At 39.8% G+C, this 24949-nt stretch overlaps 1 protein-coding gene across 1 annotated transcript in view; it reads right to left on the reverse strand.

Annotated features, from left to right (window-relative positions):
• Positions 1–836: 836 nt before the first annotated feature.
• GNA13 (G protein subunit alpha 13) overlaps positions 837–24949 on the reverse strand; it is a 43882-nt gene continuing 19769 nt past the window's right edge. The window contains exons 3-4 of the mRNA XM_077832994.1: positions 15053–15103; positions 837–7553 (exon numbers count right to left, since the gene is read on the reverse strand). Coding sequence (XP_077689120.1) covers positions 6981–7553; positions 15053–15103 — 624 coding nt within the window. The 3' untranslated portion in view covers positions 837–6980. The remainder of the gene's footprint in view (positions 7554–15052; positions 15104–24949) is intronic.

Below are 24949 nucleotides of genomic sequence, written 5' to 3' on the forward strand. Positions count from 1 at the left end.
TCTTTGCAAGGAAGTGGGAGGGGGGAATGGAACGCAGCCGCCCCTGCCCCCATTCCTTTGTAGGAAGATTAGTGTGGTGTGATGGTGTTGACACTGAAGTTAAGAGCGACAAAGCAGAAAATTCTGTGCAGATGGCAGCTATCATACATTTAATCAGATGACTATATTTTTGACATTTCAAACAAGTGTCAAAAAGCCAGGTCCTGCAACATGCTTCACTCCCATTGCATTCAGTGGGACTTCAGCACCCCAGGAGCCATCCCAGGCACAGGTCCATAACTGATGGAGAAGGGATCAGCACTATCCTCCTAACAGTTTAGTATTGTAGCTACACAAAATACTATGGCAAAAATTGACACTGCTGTATTCTATGATGCAACAATAGGAAGGCTACAAATCCCTGCAGCTATATTGTGAATAAGCTAATTAATTTATACAAGGTTTTGCCATTTAACCCCATAAAAAGCACAGAAATGCCATTCAGATGACCCAACATCTTAAGGGTTTTTAAATTCTGGTCACAGGACTGGTGATCAAATGCTGTGCGATAGTGAGGACAAAGCGCTGTTGCTTTGTTCAGGTTTTACATTGTATCTCCTATGCTGAAAGGATGTCAAGGGCACCTAGAGTTTTGGAAGGATGCCCTTCAGCACAGAGTTTGTGCAAGACCAGAAATCATTACGATGTCCTTGCTACAAAAGTTTGAAATCAAAATACATTAGTGAATATTTTAAATTAGGGGCAGATTCAAACTTTGCTGTTCTTAAGCCTTAAACAAACCCCCTCAGCTATACATGATTAACTACTGAAGGTAAAGTAAATTCATAGCACCCAAATGAGGCTGTATATGTTTATTTATCGTCAGTAATTTTTTTTAAACACAAGGCAAAATATTAATAGCTGAAAGGCAACACTTGCAGAGTATGTACAGAGCAATGTACAACTGAATGTAAGAGGCTTTAAACTATTAGTAATTTAACCATTTTATAAAAGCAAGTGATGCTTTTTCTCTTTAAGACCTTCTTTAGAAATAATTTATTGCCAATTCTGAACTAAAGCAAGGGGAGCAATGTACAATATAAAGATGCTGTTAGCCCCAGGAAAGTTATAAAAGATACACATATAAAAACTGTAAGCCACAAACATTTATACAAAGCTAATACAAATCTTGATTGTTAAAGAATCTATGAGGTTGTTACAAAATATTTTTCATAAGGCTTCATGGAAGGTAAACTCTCACTGCTATTGAAAGCGCAGGAAAGCAGTTTTAAATATTCTGCAATTCAATTATTTGTTTTCAAGTTCAAGGCAAAGAAATTGCAAATGGCACTGTATTGCGATGCTTTGTAATTTAAAAAACCCCTATCTTAGATTCATCTACATCATGGTACCATCAAATACAGAAAGACCTAAAAAGTCATCTTGTGACTAATTGAGCATGAAACACGGATTATTCTGAAACAGGAAATGTTGCTGTTGGAAAACAACTTCTGCAACCATCTTTAAAGATAAATGCCTAGAGATTCTTGACCAGCTTGGCAACCAGCAGGAAAGCTAAAGGGGTGCACAACTATCGCAGTCTTCAAGTGGCAACTTGCTTATAAACTCAGAGGGCCCTACCCCAAACAGTGCTGTGTTCAGAACTATCAGGTGTGTGTGTGTTTGTCTGAGTTTTACATACATTAACAGCAGGATGGAATAAAAGCCCGTTAGTTCCAAAGTTTCTGCTGAAGTTATGAGGAGTTCAAAATACTGACTCAGTATTAGCCAAGAGTCAGGCAATACTACAGACATGCTCAAAGCATTTTAGGTTTGCTAGAATCCTGGATGGCAGGATTAAAAACCCTTTTACCAGACACTCATTAGCCAGAGGCCTCTCTGGAAAGATGAGAGGGGGACTCCTCTCTAGGGACCAGCATTTATTTTTTAGAATGAGAGATTACATTCTGCAGGGGCTGATGGCTTACTCCACCTGAGGAATGTGGGGACCTACTCCATTGGTAAGTGGATTTTTTCAAGACCTGGTGAACAGCCACCATTTATTTTCAGGTACCAAATCAAATTTAAACAATGCAGCAAGGAACGTTTGCTAAATGCCATTTTCACCTTCAAGTACAGACTGTACAAGATAGTGGTATATAGAAATCATAGCTCAATGCAGTTACTGATCAGTCAGTGCGGCAGTGTCTAGCCAATGATCCTTGGAAAATTAGCCCCATTAAAAGTAGCTTTTTTTTAAATACAAAAAAGCCTCCGGATTTTTTCTGCATTCCACCTCCACTGGAAATTTAAGCCCTGACTTTGAGTGTAAACCAGTAAGTATGGTACAGTCTTCACTTTTATTAGCTTTTGATCACACATTTGCTTTTGCTTCTGCTTCAGTACGTATATGGACAGTCTCTGTTCTGCAATATTACATTACTACACCTTGCATCCAAATTATACATTTCCACACAAAAAAATGCATCCAGTAACAAATCCCAAAAGAAATAAAGCCGCCTAAACGGTGCTTTCTTTCAGTGTGATGGAAATGGCCACAGTGTAGTTTTGAGCCAGTCTGTCACATAGGAACAAATTTACAATGTTTCAAGGTTAGACTTTGGGGGGCAAAAACATGTGAGAGAGAATAGGGAGAAGGAGAGAATACCAGCAAATGATTTACTTCAATATAATTGTCTTAGATGGAATTAGTCAGTGTAAGTTTCAGATGGAGAGAAGTTTCACACACTGAATTTCCTACCCTGTCTTGATGTCAAAGTTTAAGGCTGAGTGATCCAAGGAAAGGGGTGGCTAGAACTCCAGTTAAGAAAACAAGACCTTTCTGGGAAGAACATACGTGACACCCAACCAAAACCAAGTAGCATGTATTTTGGATTAGTCCAAGGTGTATGGAAGCATTCTGAAAAGCAGTTTTACTCATTGTTAGGGACCCTTCAGAAACATTTACTTGATAAAGTGAAGTCCAAGGGCTTGATTCTTAACATTCACCTCCCACTGACTTCAGCTGGACTTGTGGGTGCCTGACACCACTGAGACACAGGTGCTATTCCTGCATGGGCATCAATTTTAATGAACATTTCCTGCAATGTGAAATTTCAAATTTCAATGTTTCAATTTTTTTATAAGTGAATTTTTGTTTAGACTGATAGAAATCATTGGCATAATTAAGAGTATTTTCCATTTCTATAGCACTGCATCTACAGATTTCTAAGCACTTTGCAGTGGTGGGTAAACACTATTCCCATTTTACTGATGAATGAGGTACAGAGAAGCTTAAATGACTTAGTCACAGGAAGTCAGAGGCAGAGTTGGGAATAAAGCCCAAGCTTCCCTGTCTCCTACCAAAATGATCCCATCTTCAATGCAGACGGTTTTAAGCCATTAGAACCTTATGTCAAACCACTTGCCACACATGCAGTGCATCTATGATAAAACCCATCTTAAGAAATTGCTCTCCTACCACAAGAATTAGCTTGTTTTATGGGGCAAGTAGCAAAACAGAACACTGGAGGGGCAAACAGAACTATCTGATTTGTGCAGTAGTGACCTGGACTTATTTCTTTAACACACCAATTGGCCAAGCTTAATTTTATTTAGTAAGTGCTCTTCGGCATACAAAGTTTCAGCCAAAAGTATATTTTGCCCCACAGCCAAAGTGAAACCCCACAAGAGTTAGTTGTAATGGCACTTTGGGCAGAATACAACTGGTGACAAATGGCACCTGTAGAAAACCCTATGTAGCACGTTTGGCTCAAGTATTCTGACAATAAGGAAAATAGTTTGAGGCTTAAAAAATGCCACCATGGAGAAGCAGAATAGGAGGCAGTTAGACAAATAGGCACCCTTTAAAAATAGGAAGTCAAATCCTACTGAGGACAATAGAAAGGAACCCAAACTTTGGCAAGGCTAGTGTACAAGTATAACTAGGCAGGCCAAAAAAGAATTTGAAGAGCCTACCAAAAGACACAAACTAACAGCAAAAATTTTTTCAGTACATCAGAAGCAGGAAGCCTGCCAAACAATCAGGAGGGGCCACTGGACAACTGAGATGCTAAGAGCACATTCAAGGAAGACAAAGCTGTTGCAGAGAAACTAAATGAATTCTTTGCATTGGTATTCACTGCAGAGGATAGGAGAGATTTCCACACCTGAGCCATTCTTTTCAGGTGACAAATCTGTGCAAGTGTCAGAGATTGAGGGGTCATTAGAGGCGGCTTTGGAACAAACTGATAAACTAAACAGTAATAAGTCACCAGGACCAGATGGTATTTCCCCAAGAGTTCTGAATGAACTCAAATATGAAATAGCAGAACCACTAACTGTGGTACATAACCAACGGCTTAAATCGGCCTTTGTATCATATGACTGGCAGATAGTTCATGTAATGCCAATTTTTTTTTTTTTTTTTTTTTAAAAAGGCTCCATAAGCGCTCCTGGCAATTACAGGCCTGCCAGCTTAACTTCAGTACCAGGCAAACTGATTGAAACTACAGTAAAGAACAGAATTATCAAATGCATGGATAACATATGTTGGGGAAGAGTCACTGTTTTTGTAAAGGGAAATCATGCTTCACCAATCTAACAGAATTCTTTGAGGAGGTCAAACATATGGACAAGGGTGATTAAGTAGATATAGTATACTTGGACTTTCAGAGTCTTTGACAAGTTCCCACACCAAAGGCTCTTAAGCAAAGTAAGCAGTCATACTTTGGGCTAAGATGGACGCTCCTCTCGTGGATCAGGAAACAAAGGGTAGGAATAAATGGTCAGTTTTCAGAGTGGAGAGAGGTAAATAGGGTCCCTCAAGGATCTGTGCTAGGACCTATGCTGTTCAATATATTCACAAGTAATCTAGAAAAAGGGGTAAACAGAGGTGACAGTCTGCATATGATACAAAATTACTCAAGACAGCAGTCAGCTTTGGATTTAACTAAGAGTTATAAAGGGATCTCAAAACTGGGTGACTGTGCAACAAAATTGCAGACGCAACGTAATGGACACTGGAAAACAATGACAAATATACACATAAATGAGAGGGTCTACATTAACTGTTACCACGCATGAAAGATCTTGGGAGTCGCTGTGGATAGTCTTCTGAAAACATCAGCTCAATATGCAGTGGTAGTCAAACCAGTAGGAAAGGGACAGATAAGACAGAAAATATCATAATGCCACTACATAAATCCATGGTATGACCACACCTTGAATAGGATGTTCATTCTGGTAGTCTCATCTCCAAAAAGATTAGAATTGGAAAAAGTACAGAGAAGGGCAAAAAAAATGACTAGGGTATGGAACAGCTTCCATATGAGGAGAGATTAAAAAGACAGACTGCTCAGCTTCAAAAAGAGACAACTAAACGGGGTGGGGGTGGGAAATGAGAGAGCTCTGTAAAATCATGAAGGAGGTGGAGAAAGCGAACAGGGAAGTGTTATTTACATAACACAAGAACCAGGCGTCACCCAATGAAATTACAGGCAGCAGGTTTTAAACAAACATAAGGAAGTACTTCTTCACACAACCCAGTCAACCTATAGAAGTTGTTGCCAGTGAATGTTGTAAAGGCCAAAAGTATAACTGCATTAAAAAAAGAATTGGGTAAGTTCCTGGAGTATAGGTCCAGCAATGGCTATTAGCCAAGATGGTCAGGGATGTTTCTAAACCCCTCACTCCCAGAAGCTGGGACTGGACAACAGCGGATAAATCGCTCAATAAATTGCCCTTCTCTGTTCATTCCCTATGAAGATCTGGTACTGGCCACTGTCAAAAGACTGGATACTGGGCTAGATGGACAATTGGTCTGACCAAGTATGGCCATTCTTATAGTTCTAGGGATTTCTAGACCTGATTCTGACAGACTCTCTGAAGTCTGCAGACTTTAGCATTTACTATTGTGACATGTTATGCTCATCTTTCTGTATAGACTTTTGGCCTAGTGGTGTTTGGCCTATTTACCCATTATCTGCATAAGGCCACACACTGGGGAATTTGTCTTCATATAAGGCCACTGCAGAAGGAAAGAAGACAGGAGGCACTTATGTTTGCGAATACTTCTGTGCATTAGTGAATGCTTGTTGATGTAGGACTAGGCACACTGTAAAGTTATGGTGAAAAGATACAAAAGCACTTCAAATCGGCCTAAACTCTGGGGCAAGGTACCTAGATGTAAGCTATTCAGCACAGTGACAAATTCTAAAGCTAAGTTTGCTTCTCCTTCCCACATCAAAATTTCAGATCACAGTGCTCTGTGCTTTGTTATAGCTCTAAGAAGCAGAATACTTAAAATATGCAATAGAAAATGAAGTTTAGAGTGAACTGTGCCATTTACTAGTTCTTGATCATCTTAGTCTTTAGACAATTCTGGCAGAAGGTATTAATGCTGACAGTTCCCAACTTTTTTGTATTCCCTGACCTAAAGCATACCCTACCCAAAAACCCATGCAAAACTTTATATTTAAGGTAGGAAAGGCATTATTGTCAAGTATCCTAGCTTCTAAATGACTCCAACAAGAAATTTATGGAATATCTAACCAATGAAGGACCTGAGAAACCAAAGTCAGCTATATTATCACAGTCTTCATTATAGAATTAAGGAGGAGGTGAAAAGGAACAGTTTTCAAAAATCACTACAAGTCTAATGTAATTCTGATGAATGTACACAAGTCTGGACTTGGAACTTTGACGGTGGACTGTGTTTTCTAGATATACTTTTTGCAACATAAAAGCACTGGAGGTCAAGTTTAGTCACTTTACAGGTTATTTGGACTTAGGTTTGCTATAAAATTATAACTGAGTCAACTCAAAGCTACAGTGGAAGAAATTAAAGCCTCAATTTCAGCAGAAATTGGCAATAATGTGTTCAGCAGCAGCTTTCAGCCACACATCAAGAAGTCTGACAGGACCTGGATTTTTCTACTCCCGTTGTAAACCACAATTTTAAAAACACAAAAGGTATTCAAATAAAAATGTCTTTTTGCACATCACTGTAGCATAAGCTGCTTGAGGTTGTCATGAAGGATGGTATCCTTGACGTCACGGAAAACCAGCCGGATGTTTTCTGTGTTAATAGCAGTGGTGAAGTGGTGGTATAGGGGCTTCTGCTGTTGGTCCCGGCGTTTGGTACGAAAACAATCCACCAGGAATTTTTGGACGTCTATTAAGCAGTGGGGATCCCCTTCGAACTCTGGGAAATAGTTTTTGATGCTCACTTTTTGTACTTTTTCCTCAAGCAAGTCTGTCTTATTTAGAAATAGAATGATGGAGACATTGCTGAAAACCCGGTTGTTGACTATTGTTTCAAAAATGTTCAGTGATTCTGTAAGGCGATTTGTTAGCCGATCCTCCATGAGCACCTGGTCAAATTCACTTGAGGAGACCAGGAAAAGTATCGATGTGACACTGTCGAAGCACTCGAACCAACGTTTCCTTTCTGATCTTTGGCCACCTACATCAACCATCTTGAAGGGAACATTTTTAATTTCGAAGTCGTACTCGTGAATCCCTTTCGTGGGTCTTCGTGCCAGCAGAATATCTTGCTGCGATGGAAGATAATCCTAAAAAAATAAAGCAAAGTTTGCTGGTTAGGGAACAATAATGAGCATAGTGACTTTAGCAGACTTCTGACCCAGAAAAGTTGGAAGGAAATTTATTTTTGAAGAGTCTTCATGTACTATTCCATTTTTAAAAGTTCTCAGTCTCTAAAACTGGGATTAACACACCCAATCCTAAAATGAGAATCCCTCTAGAGCAGTGTTTCTCAATGACCAGTCCATGGACTGGCATCAGTCCCTGAGATCTCCCCGATACAGTTTAAGGCAGCAGCAAGCTGGTCCTTGGTATCAAAAAGGTTGAGAAACACTGCTTTAGAGAACTGAAACTTTCCCTTTGCTACATATCAAGTGACCTTGGTAAACAATATTGGAAGAAGCATTATCCGCTCCTCATGCCACCAGCTTCTTTTATTCCCTCACTACAGATTCTTTTGTAAGAAGTCTCCTTCCCCCATCTGTTATACAATGTGCATTTGTTGGCTCACCCTCTACCCCAGAGGGCTGCATTAGAACGATTCTACCAATTCTAACAAACAGTAAGCACTCACTCACTAGCTTTCCCCTCTTTGGCATATTGCTCAGCTGATCATGATTAATAATTAAAGAACAGAACCACTGTCTGACAAGGTATTAAGACTACCTAAGTTTTTATTGAATCCATAGATGCCATCACAAAGAAGCCGGAAACACAAGGAACTCCTTAATGCCTGCACAGCAACCTTACTGTCTTTCTCTCTCATGGGAAACAGGCAACATGAGAGTTTCTAGGCGTTCCATTATGAGTAGCTACATCCCATGGAATGGAAATACTCCGTACAAGTTAAGAGTTGTTTCTCCGAAGTGTAGGAATTTAAACAGATGAATCCAAGAGACCAAAGTTGTGGGATCTGATCCCTAAAGAAAGCTAATGCATTTTTGGCTTCTCCATTTTCACAGGAGTAATTTTGCTGATTTGTGCATTTACCTCTGAGCAGCCAGTTTGCTAAATTTTATGTTCACAGATTTGTTCTCCAGGTATATATAAATTCTTTGTTATACTTCACTGTTCAGACATGTCATGCTTTGGTATTCATGGCAGTTTTAGAAAACAAGCTCTAGGTTTCAAACATAGAAGTTTAAAATCAAGTCTCTCTTCACTTAAAAATCTATTCAGAGATCTTTTCCTGATAATCCCAGTCAATGAAGGGCTCCCGGCTCAACATGAGGCCTTGGGAACACTTTTGAAGTAAGGTCAAGAGAACTGATTCAACCAACTTCTACTGGGTTAGAAAAAAAACCCTAAATAAAAACAAAGTTAAACAAACAAAACTAGAATTTAACAGTAGGACAGTTTGGATTTTGAAATGCCTAAATATGCCTGTTTTGCTTTAAATTAAAGCTATACAAAACCTGAATGTTTAATTCGTTTCAATCAGGGATTGTTATAAAATTTCAGACAAACTGTTTAAAAACAATTAACAAGACAATATTAATATCACTGCAAGCTTTTACAGACAGGGAATTATGGGATTCTATTTTAATAGACATCTGTTAAAATGAATTTTTAAAAGGGTTTAAGCTGAATTTAAAACAAAAGCAAGATTTTAAGGAGCACTTTGTTTTAATGCATGAAAACCAGAAAGTGAAACTAATGAGGGAACAGCAACCGTTTTGTCTAAACTCCTGATTCTTTTATTTCAAGCTGGCCACAACTGAGATGTTTGGGTGATTCTGATAAAAAACAGTTACCAAGAAACTTTCTGAGCCACCACAAGGCTCCCCTCTTTGCTCTCATCTTTAGGCTACTGACGTACACTCATGATGTTGCCACCTAGTTTCTCAGAAGGAAAGCCGAAGACTTTAGAACTTCACCTACTGTCTTAAAAGTGACCCATGGAAAAAAAAGCTGGGCTTTTGCCCTTCTTTGCCTCTTTCTCATGGATAAAAGCAGGCTGAAAGGTTAATAAGTTTTCCTGCTTGCTTTACTACATTAAATTCAGGTCTTGTCTGCCAGGAAAAGACTAACATGGGAAAATCTGAGAAATAACATCACAGAGGCTGAAAACTAAGAAACTGAGCAAGGATTGAGTTAGATTTTAAAGTGCTGCACTTTTTTTTTATTTTTTTTTAAACACACACACTTAACTGCGGTGCCTAATGAACATTTGGGAGAGTGGCTGTCCATGCTGCAGAGTGACCACCACCACCCTTTCTGTAAAGGAGCAAAAGATCAAACACATTCCTGAGATCAACTCCCTCTCAAAGAGGTCCTCCATCAAAGCCAGGGACCAGACATTCCTGATATTTCTAAAGGTAAAAGACAAGCAAACTTTTTAAACACATTTCAAATACACAAAACAGGGCACAAAGCATATTTCTACAATTCCTTTCCAGCAGATAAAATGCAAGACCCTGACCTCCTATTAGAGCTCCCAAGATACACATGCCTGCAAGAGCACCATCAGTGACCAGGACACCTGGGTTAAGCTCACAACTGGGCATTAACGTTCGGCTTAAATTTCAATGAAAAAGTGTTTCACTTCCCCTCTTAAAGACCGTTTACTGTTACTGGCACATAAAAGCCACCACATTTTAATTAAATGTAGCCAAATGTGAAGTAACTGTACACAGTCTGTAAAGGGCATTGTGAATGTCAAGCAGTCTGTGCACAGTTGAAGGCACCACTGACTGATAAGATTCCCATCAATTCCCATCTCCTCATAAGTTTCCCAATGCCTAAGCATGGAAAAAAACTGAATTTCACCTCGTTCCAATTCATTTCTCCATCCCCACAGTCTGATCCACTCTTCCCTGTCATACGTGCAACCACAGGGCACCAATTCCTTCCTTTCTATTTCATATTTAGACTTGAGGCCTTCTTGCTCCTGTATAATTTCTTAAGTCATCCCCTCCTTTCAATCCTCACTGCCAACGTTCTGGATCATGCTATTGTTCTTATAGCCAGTACAAATGACATCTCCATCACTGGCCTCCCTGAAACATCCCATGTCCATCAGTCTGCATCTCACTTTCTTGTCACTCTCAACCTTGTCCCTAGGACTCCACCCCCTTTTTCAGCTTTGCCATTTCCTTTTCTCCTTACAGACAAAACAAGCAAGGTAGGAATGAGGATGTTACTATTCCAAGGAGCCAAGCATCTTCAACTCCTCCAAATGCCTCCTCAAAACCCACCACTTTGGCCTTATTTTCCACCCTCTACTTCCACTCCTGCACTGTCTGCTCTCCCAACCTACTTAGAAATATCAGAACGTGTCACTTGCTAGTGTGACTCACTTTGTCTGCCTAATCTGGATTGGAATCCGTTCAAGGCAGAGACCAGGTCTCCGAGGATATGTCCACGCTGAGGTAGGAATAGGATTCCCCTGCCCATGTACATGTTCGCGACAGATCAATGAGAGCTAGAATGAGTGCAAATAGCAGTATAGCTGGGGTAACACAGGAAGCAGAGACACGACTGAGCTGTGCCAAGTATGTACCTGCCCATCTTGGCTGTGCCTCTGCTGCCGTTGCTACCTGACTACACTGCTATTTATACTTGCACTAGTTCTCATCAAGCTGCTACGTGTGTGTGTACAGGAGCAGGGGACTCCTACCTCTCCTGTGGTGCTGACATAGCTGTAATCTAACATGCCGTGCAAAGCTAAGGTCCTATATAAAATGTTTACAATTAATATTTACTTGACCAATAGTGAGAAAAAGATATGGAAAAATAGAGAAATTTACAATTCAGCTTTGAAATAAACATATATATGTTATAATCATATATGTAAATGAACCGATTTCCTTATTCTGTTGACTTGGTCAAGCAATCTGAACGAGTAGGTTTTAGACATGCTGATCTCTCTAGCTTCCTTATGTTAAAGGAGAAAAGACCATAGTCCTGTCTGTTCATTACCAATGTAATTTCAAATCAGTCTGTTTGCATGAGACAGGAACAGGGAGTGCTTCTACCCATAAACTGCTACAGTTCCAAAGCACAACAATAATCTTTAACCGCCAGCAAAAAGCTGTGCTCTAATCATACAAATGAGAAGGAATAAACCAAGAGAGCTTTACCCAAAGCTATATTTACACTTTCGTAACAAAATTACCTAGCGTTTGCCTGAAAATATCTAGTCATTTCTGTTAAAAGATGATTTTGAAGAAAACTACACATCTTAATGTTTGTGATTTACAATTAGATTAAATACGATTATCCAACTTTAAAAGTCAATCTTTAAAACTCACCATTTTAATAAGTGACTAAAATCATTTTGCTTCAAAATGCAATTGCTAAAGAAATGCAGTCATTATTGTATTTATAGCTAGAAACTCTTTCAGGCATAGTTAACTGGAATTTCCGATATTGCTATAATTCCTTTTCATAGTTCTGATTAAGAACTTTAAGGTGGCTGCAAAACAGAAGCAGGCTCCAAAGTGACTGTTTTAAATTTAATGCGTGGACAGGCATAACAATGGGTGTGAAAAATCTGGACAGAAAGTTAAAAGCGCCATCTGGGTGGCTACTAGAGACAATCCGTACTCCTGTTATTGCTTCAGACAGATGCCATAAGGCAAAAGGCAAACAGCACTGATGTTGAAACTTCTAAATGAGACTCCGTAAGTGTTATGTGAGATCTAACCTGATAATCAAGTTAGGAAAGGTTTTGTTTTGGTTCTACATATAGTTTAAGTTTAGATGATAGCTTAGATTCTCCTCAATCAAAATCACTGCAAAAAAAGAAAATAAAGAATTAGGTGCATGCTGTTCTGGCCACCCCATCTGAAAAAAGATATATTAGAGTTGTAAAAGATACAGAGAAAGGCAACAAAAATGACTGAGGTATGGAACAGCTTCTGTATGAGGAGAAATTAAAAAGACTGGGACTGGTTCAGCTTCAGAGAGAGAGGACTAAAGAAGGGGAAATGATAGAGGTCTATAAAATCTTGAACGGTGTGGAGGAAGTGAACAGGGAAATGTTATTTACTTAATCACAACACAAGAACCTGGGGTCACCCAATGAAATTAACAGGCAGCAGATTTAAAAACAAACAAAAAGGAAATACTTCTTCATACAGTGCAAAGTCAACTGGTGGAACTTGTTGCCAGGGGATGTTGTGAAGGCTAAAACTATCACAGGGTTCAAAAAAGAATTAGATAAGTTCATGGAGGACAGGACCATCGATGGCCATTAGTCAAGATGGTCAGGGATGTAACCCAATGCTCTGGGTGTCCCTAGCCTCTGACTGTCAGGGCCTGGGAGCACACAGGGGATGGATCACTCAGTGATTGCCTGTTCTGTTCATTCCATTCTGTTCAAACCCCCCACTCCTCCCAAAGCACCTGACACCGGCCACTACTGGAAGACAGGATACTGGACTAGATGAACCATCATTCTGACCCAGTAGGGCCATTCTTATGTTCTAAGTATTGGGTATTATTAGGCTTCAAAGCATTTGTTGAGAATATAGGTGCTGACTTTATTTTTCCCTGTGGGTGCTGCACCAAGGCCCACCCTCACTCTACCCCTTCCCCCAATGCCCCACCCTCACTCTGCCTCTTCCTGCCCCCAGTCCGCCCCCTCCCAGAGTTCCGAGCCTGCCCACAGCTCTCCGCCCTCCTGCAAGCCTCCTCCCGAGATGCCAAACAGCTGATCAGTGCCGCTGCCGAACAGCTGTGGCTGGTGGATGCTGAGCACCCTTTTTTCCCCCTCGGGGTGTGTGCGCTCCAGCACCAGAGCACCCCTGGAGTTGGCACCTATGGCTGGGAATATAACAGAGATGCAGTGTCTCCGCAGTTAGGTTTGATGTTAGCTTCCCATTGTAAGGCCAATTTTCATGCATAAGTTCTGCAATACAAGACTGCTGGACATGAATATACAAACTGAATATACACACAAGCCCATGAGGCAAAAATTACAACCACAATGGCTATCATTAATAGGAGGCAATACAATCCCATGGAAAATGGACTGTTGAAACGTTTTCCAGCACAGACACAATATAAATTTAATACAGGACGAAATCTTTAACTGTGTTATATGCCAGGCACATTACAAAACGTAACAGTGATCTGTACAATCACTTAATTTCTCGTTCTAGAGGTTTCTTACATATAAGCACAAAAAGTTTTCTAGCAAGAGGCATCTTTGAGTATCAATAATTAGATCTGTACTGTCCCAGAGCCATCCAGATCAATGGATGTACAGTGTTACTAGCAAATTCAGGACAGCAAAATACACAATCCAGATAACCACTTTGTAAACATTTTTCTTTAATGTACATTTATGGTCATAAGAATGACTAAAAATAAAACCACCCTATTTAACAGATCTGCTCCAGGTGTGCATGGACATAAGCTTACCGCTTCTCAATCCTGTTAGTAGTGTTAGAATAAGCTGAGCTGGATTTAAATATGGCTCATGCATCATCAGAATACTCTCTAATGTTAGAATCTTTATTGAAAGTGATATGTGAACCCAGTAAATCCAGCTTGACTTTTAGATCCCAGTGGGAGCTTGTTAGAAAAAGCCATATTTTTTATTTGTAAAAAGAGCACATCTGATTTTCAAATTAAATACAACAAATAGGGAAACAGTGCTATTTTCGCAGACATTTTCAGAACACAGCAGCACCATGTGCTTTCTATGGAAAAATTACTGACTTCATATATTCTGCAGAGTTCAGTGGTGATTGCTAGATTCTACAATTTGTGTCCACAGACTTCTCCTGGCCACTGTCATACTGTTTTCTGAGTGTTTTGCCACTCAGAAAACAGAACAATTTGCAGAACAATGACCCTATTCTACTCTATACCTAGGGCCCTACCAAATTCACAGCAATGAAAAACATGTCATGGATCATGAAATCTGGTCTTGTGTGCTTTTACCCCGCACTATACAGATTTCACGGGGAAGACAGTGTTTCTCAAATTGAGGGTCCTGACACAACAGGGAGGGGTGTGTGTGTGTGTGCAGATTATTTTAGGGGTGTCGCGGTATCGCCACCCTTACTTCTGCGTTGCTGCTGGTGGGGTGCTGCCTTCAGAGCTGGATGCCTGGCCAGCAGCAGCACAGAAGTAAGGGTACCATACCATACCATGACATCCTTACGTCTGCGCTGCTTCTGGCAGCGGCTCTACTGCCCAGCTCTGAAGGAAGCGACGCCATCAGCAGCAGCACAGAAGTAAGGGTAGCAGTACTGCAACACCCCCTACAATAGCATTTCCCCCCCCCCAAACTCCTTTTTGGGTGAGGACCAATAGAATTACACCACCATGAAATTTAGGATTTTTAAAATCCTATGATGGTGAAGTTGACCAAAATGGACTGATCCAGACCTGAAGCCACCCATGTTTAGATGTTTTAACCAGTCAACCTGTAGGTCATGTAAATTACTAAAACAAGATGAAAGCACTAATCCCCAGTTACTACATATAAGTTACATATTTAAACTGAATCAACAAAATCCCTATGATATCCAAGACTAACTTGATTTAAACTTCCCAACTAAATTAAACTTACCGATTCTCCAAGTTTATCCAAGTTGTCCAGGAAATATTTTACAGATTCCCCCTAAAAAACAAAATGAACCGATCAGAGTTTTTCCACAGATGGCAGACTTAGTCATAGTAGTTTACAATCTAAAGTCCAGTTACTGAAACCAAACATACTTGGTATAAAAGTTTTAGTCACCGACTTCTATAAATTCTGTATGCAGTTGTATGTAAAGAAGTTTAGTAAGCTTGACACTCATGGAGATTAATATTCAGCCATGTAAAAAAAAGCAGGGACAGTCTAATTTGTAGCAGTTAAAAACTATTTTAAAGTTTAAGATTGTCAAATTTTTTATGCTGTTCATTTGGGCAATCACCGTACAAACCTCAGACTCAACTTCGGTATAAAATATTGCATTTAATTTTTTTTTTCCTATTCCTGAGTAGTCTGTATATAGGTGCATGGGGACATACAGGCCAACTGAGAAAAGTTTATTTAAACTGCACAATGAAGTCAGCTCCCATTTCTACAGGCCCCACTAGCTATTGAGCATAGCAAGCAGCAGTAGACGGAAAGGTAAAACCATAATGAACGGATGAATCTAACACATTTGAATAAGCCTTCTTGCCAAAGACCACCCTCGATAAGCACACCTTGTTTAGGAAGTTATGAATAATGCTCCAGTCTGCAATTCTATATAATATTTCCTTTACTGAACAGATTATCTTTCAAATTCAAGACAATACCAACCCTTGCATGTGGCAACTGCAATTCTGAACACCCTCTCAGATGCAAAAACTAAAATTTACAGAAGCTTGAATAATTCTATTTTTGGTTGATGCCAAATGAAAAACTTAGAGCGTTATAACTGAAATGCCTTGTTGAGATATCCAGTGTCATAACCAGAGGGCAAAGTTGTAAGTTACAGTCCACCAATTCTTAACTACAAAGCAATCAAAATGGGGCTTACTTGGCCATCAATTCAAATAGAGAGCGGTCTATACTACTTTGCCAGTAAAGGTAAGCACAGGAAGTCAACTAGATTTTGCAGTACATAAAATGAATTTGTGCATCAAGAGACTTTAAATTACATAAAATATTCAAGATTAGGAGGTACTACATTGAGTCATAAAAGAACGAAAGATAAGGGGGCAGAATTACATCTCTGATAAGGTCCCTCGCTTAAGAATGAATATTTAAAAAATGATCAAGAAGGTCAGTCCTTTCCAGAGACACTATTAAAATGTGAAGTCTGAGCAGGCATTAGGATATTAAAGTAACCAAGATGCCAGAAACTTCTGGCTAGTTGTGACAGGCTTAGAAGTTAAATACCTTTGCCAGCTTTTTCATTTGTAGGTGGAGAGGTCACCTGGTGCAAGTATACACCATACTCTGGTTTTAAAACTGCAGTTTTAATGCAAGCCTTTAATTAGACAAGGCTGGGTCTTTGGAGTGAGTCATCCTGTGCTTGACATACTTAAAGGGACAGACCCTGAGGCGAGTATTTAAAGAACCACTATCACATATTATATTGTATCTGGTTTAATGTCACATACTTTTCATAAACTGACAAACTACGGTATTGGAAAACAGTAACAGATTTCAAATTTTGCTGGAGGAAGGTAGTGGTTGTTCAATATGACTACATGACTTCACACTTGCAATGTCATATACTACAGAAGATCACAGTGCTTCATAAATTACAGATACAACCTCACCTCTGTGAGGAAGAGGCAGGTGGGCATTCCTATTAGACAGATGAGGAAACAGATATAGGAAAGTGACTTGCTCAAACACAGAAAGTTTGCAGCAGAGCCAGGAAATGCCAGGTCTCCTGACTCCATCTTTTCTTAATCCAAAGCACCTTTTCTACCTGAAAGATTTAGGACAAGATTTTTTTTAAAAGCATGTTTAAAGTTTAGAGCCTAAATAAGGATTTAGGAACTTATGGGAGCTGTTGGGTGCTCAACATCTTTGAAAAAAAAAACAGACAATTTAGGTACTTAAATATTGATTTAGATAGTCCAATGTTGTCCTAAGAACCTTCAAAGAACTTTTAAACCAGACAGCACTATTCTGTTTAAGGAATCTACATTGCTCTAATGAGGCCTTAACTCTTCTGCATTTAAATGCACTTGTTACTACCTTTCATTTAAGTCCTGAGAGCTTATTGCCACACTAGTGATTGTTCTGTTAAAGCATACAACCTAAACCACAACATATAAAGGTCATAAAGCAGCACCAAAAGCTGCTTTCCAGAAGAGGGGATTTCCTGATAACATGAATGCAAAATACATCAGCACACAGCAATGGCAATGCTCTATAGCGAAGCATTTCACAGTAAGTTTACAAACTAAAGCTCAAAAGCTTCAACAGCTGCATTGAGAAAACTACTTCTACTTGGGTTTTTAGCTTGTTTGCTGCTGTGTCAGAAGATGTGTGCTGGACAGATATATCAAGATGGCCATTTTAAGAGTCAGAAAAAGCTAGGAAAAAAAACCAAAGAAATATTCCAGTTACAAGGACGTTTTTATATAAAAGTTTAGATTTTCCTCCTGCACTCCTTTACCCTGAGGGCTTGTCTACACTGGCACTTTACAGAGCTGCAACTTTCTCGCTCAGGGGTATGAAAAAACACCCCAAGCACTGCAAGATTCAGTGCTGTAAAGTGCCAGTGTAGACACTGCCCTAGTGCTCCCAGCGCTAGTAGCTATTCCCCTTGTGGAGGTGGGTTTTTTTTTTTAAAAAAAAAACTAAACAAGCCACGTTCAGCGCTTTAGCGCTGCAAGCGAAGATGTGCCTTGAGGGTCCATTCTCTGGGCTGGAATGACAGTCACCCTATCTATCTAAGTCCATTCACACAACCAGTGTGACAGCAATGGACAAACTTCCTGACAATATGCTTCAACCTTATATTACCTTTAAGAAGGTAAGAATCTTTCATTTCTTGTGGACTTTAATTCACATTTTCCCCTTGTCTCTCTAGCCTTGGAGTCTTTTCTCCTTACCCAGGTCATTTCTGTACATCACACAGCTCAAAGTTAGAGTCTTGACTACTGATCACTTTCAGCCTCACTTGCACCCTTTCAATTTTACTGGACTAAGCACTGTCTTGACTACAGCTCCACTTTTGTTCACTTAGCTGCCCATGCTGAATAGGTCTAATAAGAAAGAGTTTGTGTAAGACTTAAGAATTGCTCAAACACACTATTCCCAATCAGGTTGGGATGGAATTCAGAAAACTTCATATTCTAGGCAAATTTTCATGCCTTAAAAGTTAGAACTCTATAAATACTTCAGCTGAGTGAAGGGCAAGATGCAAAGCCAATAAATATCACTTTCATGGGGGGAGGAGGGGAGAAGAAGACTGTCTAGTCCCCAAAGAGCACTTGGGATGTAGAGGTGAGATACAACAACAACAAGGCACATGCCCAGTCAGACAGATTTAATACGGATACCCTCGTGTGTGCGTGTGCATGTATCTATCGAGAGAGAGTGTAACTGGATATGATGAGACCTACTGACAAAAATAAGAAAATCCTTCACTAATACACCTTTTTTTTTAAATACAGAGGATAGAAGAGTCTTATGCATATTATGTGGATAAAGGACAAGTGTGTCCTTATTTAAGAGGACTAAGACAGCAACTGTTACAATTCTATTTAAAGGAAGACAGACATCTAATTTTTTTTTTCCCTTTAAACCTATTATTGTCACTTATAATACCCAAGATAGCTAAGTGAAAGATTAGGAATTCCTCCCACCCCCCCACTCCAGTTTAGTTTGCATTTGAGAGAACTTTAGTATTTATACAAGTTTGAATCTAAAGATCCCAAACAATCTTTTTTCTGACTGCTGCTCAGAATAGATCTAAATGACATGATGTAAGAATAAGAGTAGCCCCATCCAAGAGAGTGCGCTCAATATTGCTAGAGCTGCACCAGTGATAGTAAGAATGGGAAAATGAGAACAAAGTAGAAGGTATACCAAGTCTATGGTGGCTGGAAAACTAGTGAAGTGTCATCATGGAAGACAAATCCAAGTGACTGAAAGCGGGACAGACATTTTTAAACTCCAATTTAACACTCATTTAAACTCTAGTGCCTACTGAGCACTTGAGACAGGAAACCGCCGTTAAAAACTCAACACCTCTACATCCTAAACTAAGCGGAAAGCTCATAATATGTATCTTGAGATCCTACCAACAAGTCCATGAGCAAGAGTCAGTGAAGAAAAGACTTGGATTTCTGATATTTTTTAAGGTTAACACAAACTTTCAGGACTTACTTTAAATCAAAGTTGAAAAAACAAACCCCAAAAAACCCGTAACACCAACACAAACCAAATTTTTAAAGTTTTGCTTCAGGGAACTATGTTACAAAACTGGAGGTAGGGATCAACTTTGCAGAATCAGGGAAGTAATGAGTTGGAAGATTCGCATTCTAGCACGGTTCCCTTAAATTGGGAAATGTCTACACCAAGGCACTGTAGCTATGCTGGCATAACCTCATAGTGCAGACACAGCCTATACCAATGGAAGGGGTTTTTCTTGTCAGTATAGGAACACCACTTCCCTGAGTAATGGTAGTTCGGTCTACAGAAGCATTTTGTTGACCTAGCTGCGTCTATAACTGGGAGTTATGTCAGCATAGGTTGGTTACTCAATGGTGCGGATTTTTCAAACCCCCGACTGATGTAGCTATGTCAACTCAAATTTTAAGTGTAAACTAGGCATTGGTTTGGTCACACACATGCAAGCAAAATCAAAACATTATAGCACGGCTAAAGCAGAAGCCTCAATGTACTTGAAATTGAAGTGAAAGCTATTAAGAACATAAGAACAGCCCTAATGGGTCAGACCAAAGGTCCATCTAGCCCAGTACCCTGTCTGCTGACAGTGACCAATGACAGGTGCCCCAGAGGTAATGAACAGAACAGGGAATCATCAAGTGATCCATCCCCTGTCGCCCATTCCCACCTTCTGGCAAACAGAGCATAGGGACACCATCCCTGCCCACCTATCCTCCATGAATTTATCTAGTTCTTTTTTGAACCCTGTTACAGTCTTGGCCTTCACAACATCCTCTGGCAAAGAGTTCCACAGGTTGACCGTGCGTTGTGTGAAGAAATACTTTTGTTTTAAACTTGCTGCCTATTAATTTCATTTGGTGACACCTAGTTCTTGCGTTCTGAGAAGAAAACAACACTTCCTTATTTACTTTCTCCACACCAATCATGATTTTATAGACCTCTATCATATCCCCCCTTAGTCGTCTCTTTTCCAAGCTGAAAAGTCCGTCTTATTAATATCTCCTCATATAGCAGCCATTCCATACCCCTAATAATTTTTGTTGCCCTTTTCTAATTCCAATACATCCCTTTTGAGATTGGGCACCCACATCTGCATGCAGTATTTAAGATGTGGGCAAACCATGGATTTATAAAGAGGCTATATGATATTTTGTCTTATTATACAGTATATCCCTTTCTTAATGATGCTGTTGGCTTTTTTGACTGCCACTGTACATTGAGTTGATGTTTCCAGAGATCTATCCAGAATGACTCCAAGATCTCTTGAGTGGTAACAGCTAATTCAGACCCCATCATTTTATATGTATAGTTGGGATTATGCTTTCCAATGTGCATTACTTTGCATTTATCAACACTGAATGTCACCTGCCATTTTGCTGACCAGTCACCTAGTTTTGAGAGATTCTTTTATAGTTCTTTGCAGTTTGCCTGGGACTTCACTATCTTGAGTAGTTTTGTATCATCTGCAAATTTTGCCACCTCACTGTTTACCCTTTTTTCCAGATCATTTATGAATATGTTGACTTGGACTGGTCCCAGTTCAGACCCCTGGGGGACACCACTATTTACCAATTATCAGTTATCAATCCATGAGAGCACCTTCCCTCTTACTTTGCTTAAGAGCCTTTGGTGAGGGACCTTGTCAAAGGCTTTCTGAAAATCTAAGTATACTATATCCACTGGATCCCCCTTGTCAGTGTGTTTGTTGACCCCCTCAAAGAATTTTGGTAGATTGGTGAGACATGATTTTCCCTTTACAAAAAACATGTTGACTCTTCATGTTGAGAAATTATGTCCATCACTGTGTCTGACAATTTTGTTCTTTACTATAGTTTCAACCAGTTTGCCCAATACTGAAGTCAGGCTTACCGGCCTGTAATTGCCGGGATCACCTTTGGAGCCCTTTTTAAAAATTGGCATCAAATTAGCTATCCTCCAGTCATTTGGTACAGAAAGTGATTTAAATGATTGATTACAGCAGGGGTTCTCGAAATTGGGGGTCGGGTGACCGCTAGTTCTTGTGTTATGAGAAGTAGTAAATAACACTTATCTACTTTCTCTACACCAATCATGATTTAACAGACCTCAATCGTATCCTCCTTAGCTGTCTCTTTTCCAATCTGAAAAGTCCCAGTTTTATTAATCTCTTTTTATATGGAAGCCATTCCACATCCCTAATAATTTTTGTTGCCCTTTTCTGAACCTTTTCCAACTCCAATACATCTTTTTTTGAGATGGGGCGACCACACCTCACAGTGTTCAAGATGTGGGCATACCATGGATTTATATAGAGGCAATATGATATTTTCTGTCCTAGTATTTATCCCTTTCTTAATTATTCCCAGCATTCTGTTTGCTTTGACTGCCACTGTACACTGAGTGGATGTTTTCAGAGAACTAGCCACAATGACTCCAAGATCTCTTTGAGCGGAAACAGCTAATTTAGACCCCATCATTTTATATTTATATTTGGGATTATGCTTTCCAATGTGCATTACTTTGCATTTATCAACATTAAATTTCATCTGCCATTTTGTGGCCCAGTCACCCAGTTTTGAGAGATCCTTTTGTAGCTCCTCTCAGACTGCTTGGGACTTAACTATCTTGTTTAGTTTTGTATCATCTGCAAATTTTGCCACCCTACTGTTGCCCCTTTTTCCAGATCATTTATGAATGTTTAATAGGACTGGTCCCAGAACAGATCCCTGGGGGACACCACCATTTACCGCTCTCCATTCTGAAAACTGAACATTTATATGTACCCTTTGTTTCCTATCTTTTAACCAGTTACCGATCCATGAGCCCCTTCTCTCTTATCCCATGGCAGCTTACTTTGCATAAGAACTTTTGGCAAGGGACCTTGTCAAAGGCTTTCTGAAAATCTAAGTATACTATATCCACTGGAACCCCTTGGGTCCACATTTGCTGACCCCCTCAAAGAATTCTAATTCTAATATATTGGTGAGGCATGATTTCCCTTTACTTAGTTCTGACATTTGAAAATATGGCAGTTTCAAGAAGTGTTCTCCAGAAGTGTGGTTTACATAAAAAATAATCACTGTCAGAGTAGCATGTATACTTTGCTTGAAAGATGCTGTTAAGCTTTATTTTCACAGTTCAAGGATCTCACATAGTGAGGGAATGGGTAATCATAAACATGAAGATGCTACTATCGGTGAAGAGGTAAAACACTTGATCCAAGGACAGAATTCTACGTGACAATTTATACGCTGAAGTGTTTCACTTTGGTGACAAATGTGCTCAAGCAACAAGTGGTGTGATAAAGCAGTATTTTAAAATACACTCACTATGATACAGCAAGATGCATGGCTTTCTGGAGATTAGGTTTGCAGGGTAGTCTTAACAAGATCTTCCTCTGTTCGAACATCAGCCTTTGCAGCTTTGGTACAAAACTAAAATAGACCTCTATCATTCTCTCGGATTTCAGCCAATTGCTTTGAATGCTCATAGATGTGTTCGTTTGTTTAACTGGAATCAAAGTTGTCCAGGGCTCAGCTCAGCTGCAGACCTCAATCCTCCCTCTGATTCAGAAGTCTGTGTAAACCACAGGAAGCTCACTGTTAAATAACTTGATTCATAAGTGTCAAGTATTCCATTTTCAGAAAGGTTTGATTCAGACAGCTTGTGGAGTCTTGTGATCTCTACTGAAGAAAGTCAAAGCAAACTATTTTTAGTGTGATCACACAAGTCATGTTTCAAACAAATGAGGAAAAACACCTAATATGTCCTTAAGAAGACAGACATTCTAACCAGCAGCTTTCCCTTCAGTGTTGTACTACGTAGAAACATGCAGGATTTGTAAAAACTAAGTCATAGATGCGCAGTACAATTTTTCTTCACCAAAAGACAGCAGCAATAACTAGATCTGTCATTCTTCTTACATGAGAGACTAGTGGGTTATAAAAACTATTAGCAGGCTCCCAAAGTCCAATACACTTCTTAGTTTTAGCTTTTAAGAAGAGTTCCCTTCAACCACAAGCAAACAGCCCACGGTTCAAGTATACTGCTAGCATTTAAAGGACAGTAACATTTAAAAAAAAAACACAAGACAAAAAAGATTGACTAGCTGAAACACACAGCAAATGAATGAATGCTCCCTTTAAACCAAAATAGTTACTGAGTGGCACCAATTGACTGACAAAAACAAAGTGAGTTAATTTACATGCAAGCCAAGTAAACAAAATTTAAACCAGGCCAAGCTGTTCTCACAATTAAATTTTAAAAGATTTTAGTAGAGCATGTGTGTTTTGCTATTTGTTCAACAGGGATAGCATTTCGGGATAGCAACGTCCTAAGACTTTGAAATAACTTGTAGACTAATGTTGCCAGTGAAGACATGCCCTTAAAGTGCTGCCACGAGGGAAATGGCTCCCAGCACTGGTGCACTGTCTACACTGCCACTTTACAGTGCTGAAATTTGCAGCGCTCAGGGGTGTGTTTTTTTCACACCCCTAAGCGAGAAAGTTGCAGCGCTGTAAAGTGCCAGTGTAGACAAACCCAGAGGCTTTGTCTGCACTGGAACCTGAAGGACAAAAGTTTTGTCCTTCAGAGGTGTGAAACCCCTCCCTGGAATGACAAAAGTTTTGCTGATGAAAAGTGCAGGTGTGAGCAGGACTTTGTCAGCAGGAGAGCTCTCCTGCCCACAAAGCTACAGGACGCTCACTCATTGGGGGGGGGGGGGGGGGAGACACGTTTTTGTGGGCAGGAGAGCTCTCCCCAGCAGACAAACAGTGGCTACACCGTGTGCCTTTTAGCGGTGTGACTGTAGCAGCACAGTAGTTGCTAGAAGGTACGTAGTGTAGATATAACCAAAGTGTTCACATTTTTATTCACCTGTCCCAGTTTGGATGCAGATCCAACAGAACAACATTGGACTGATAAGTCTACTTTAAACATTTGGAAGAGGAAACCTGCAGGTTTCCCCCAAGGATCCAGATTATCCTTGGGTAGGGCAAGAAAAAGAAATCAAGGACATTTCTAATTGCAAGTGGTCTGGGGTTTAAGGAACCCACTCAGTACCAATTTCTTCACTATCAAGGTTTCCTGTTCCCCTATATTATTTGCACTTTGAAGAGGAGAAAAGGCTAAGTAAGTAGTCAGAACCCCTGGCCAGTGCTAAGAGCAAGAGGTGATCACAATGTTGATACTAGAGGAGGGAGTGTCTGGGGATGGGGAACAGATCGTGCACAAACCATGAAAACTGACAAGGGCAAATGGAGGTAGCCTGGTTATGAAAACAGGGCTGGGGGGAAGTTAGTCAGGATCCTTAATTCTGTAGCATGCCAACATCTTAATAAACCTCAAAACTATGGTTTAAGTGTACCAGCTTTTGGTTACTGTTTTATCCAAATACATAGCAGATCTGTGTGGGTTTTGCAAAGCAAGGAGCCTTTAGTTTTCATTTCCCCAAACTCATACAACTCATTTCAAAGTGGGTTCATCATGAAACAACACTGCTGCCATCAAAGTAACATTTGCAGTATTTTGGAATCTTAGCAATAAATATAGTTCCTCGGTTTTACGTTTGTTAGACCAATAAAACTAGGCCAGAATAAAGTCCTTTGTCCCAGCTGTGACCCTGATACCATTGTC

This window comes from Eretmochelys imbricata, chromosome 14, assembly GCF_965152235.1.
Source record: "Eretmochelys imbricata isolate rEreImb1 chromosome 14, rEreImb1.hap1, whole genome shotgun sequence".
Classification (NCBI taxonomy): domain Eukaryota; kingdom Metazoa; phylum Chordata; order Testudines; family Cheloniidae; genus Eretmochelys; species Eretmochelys imbricata.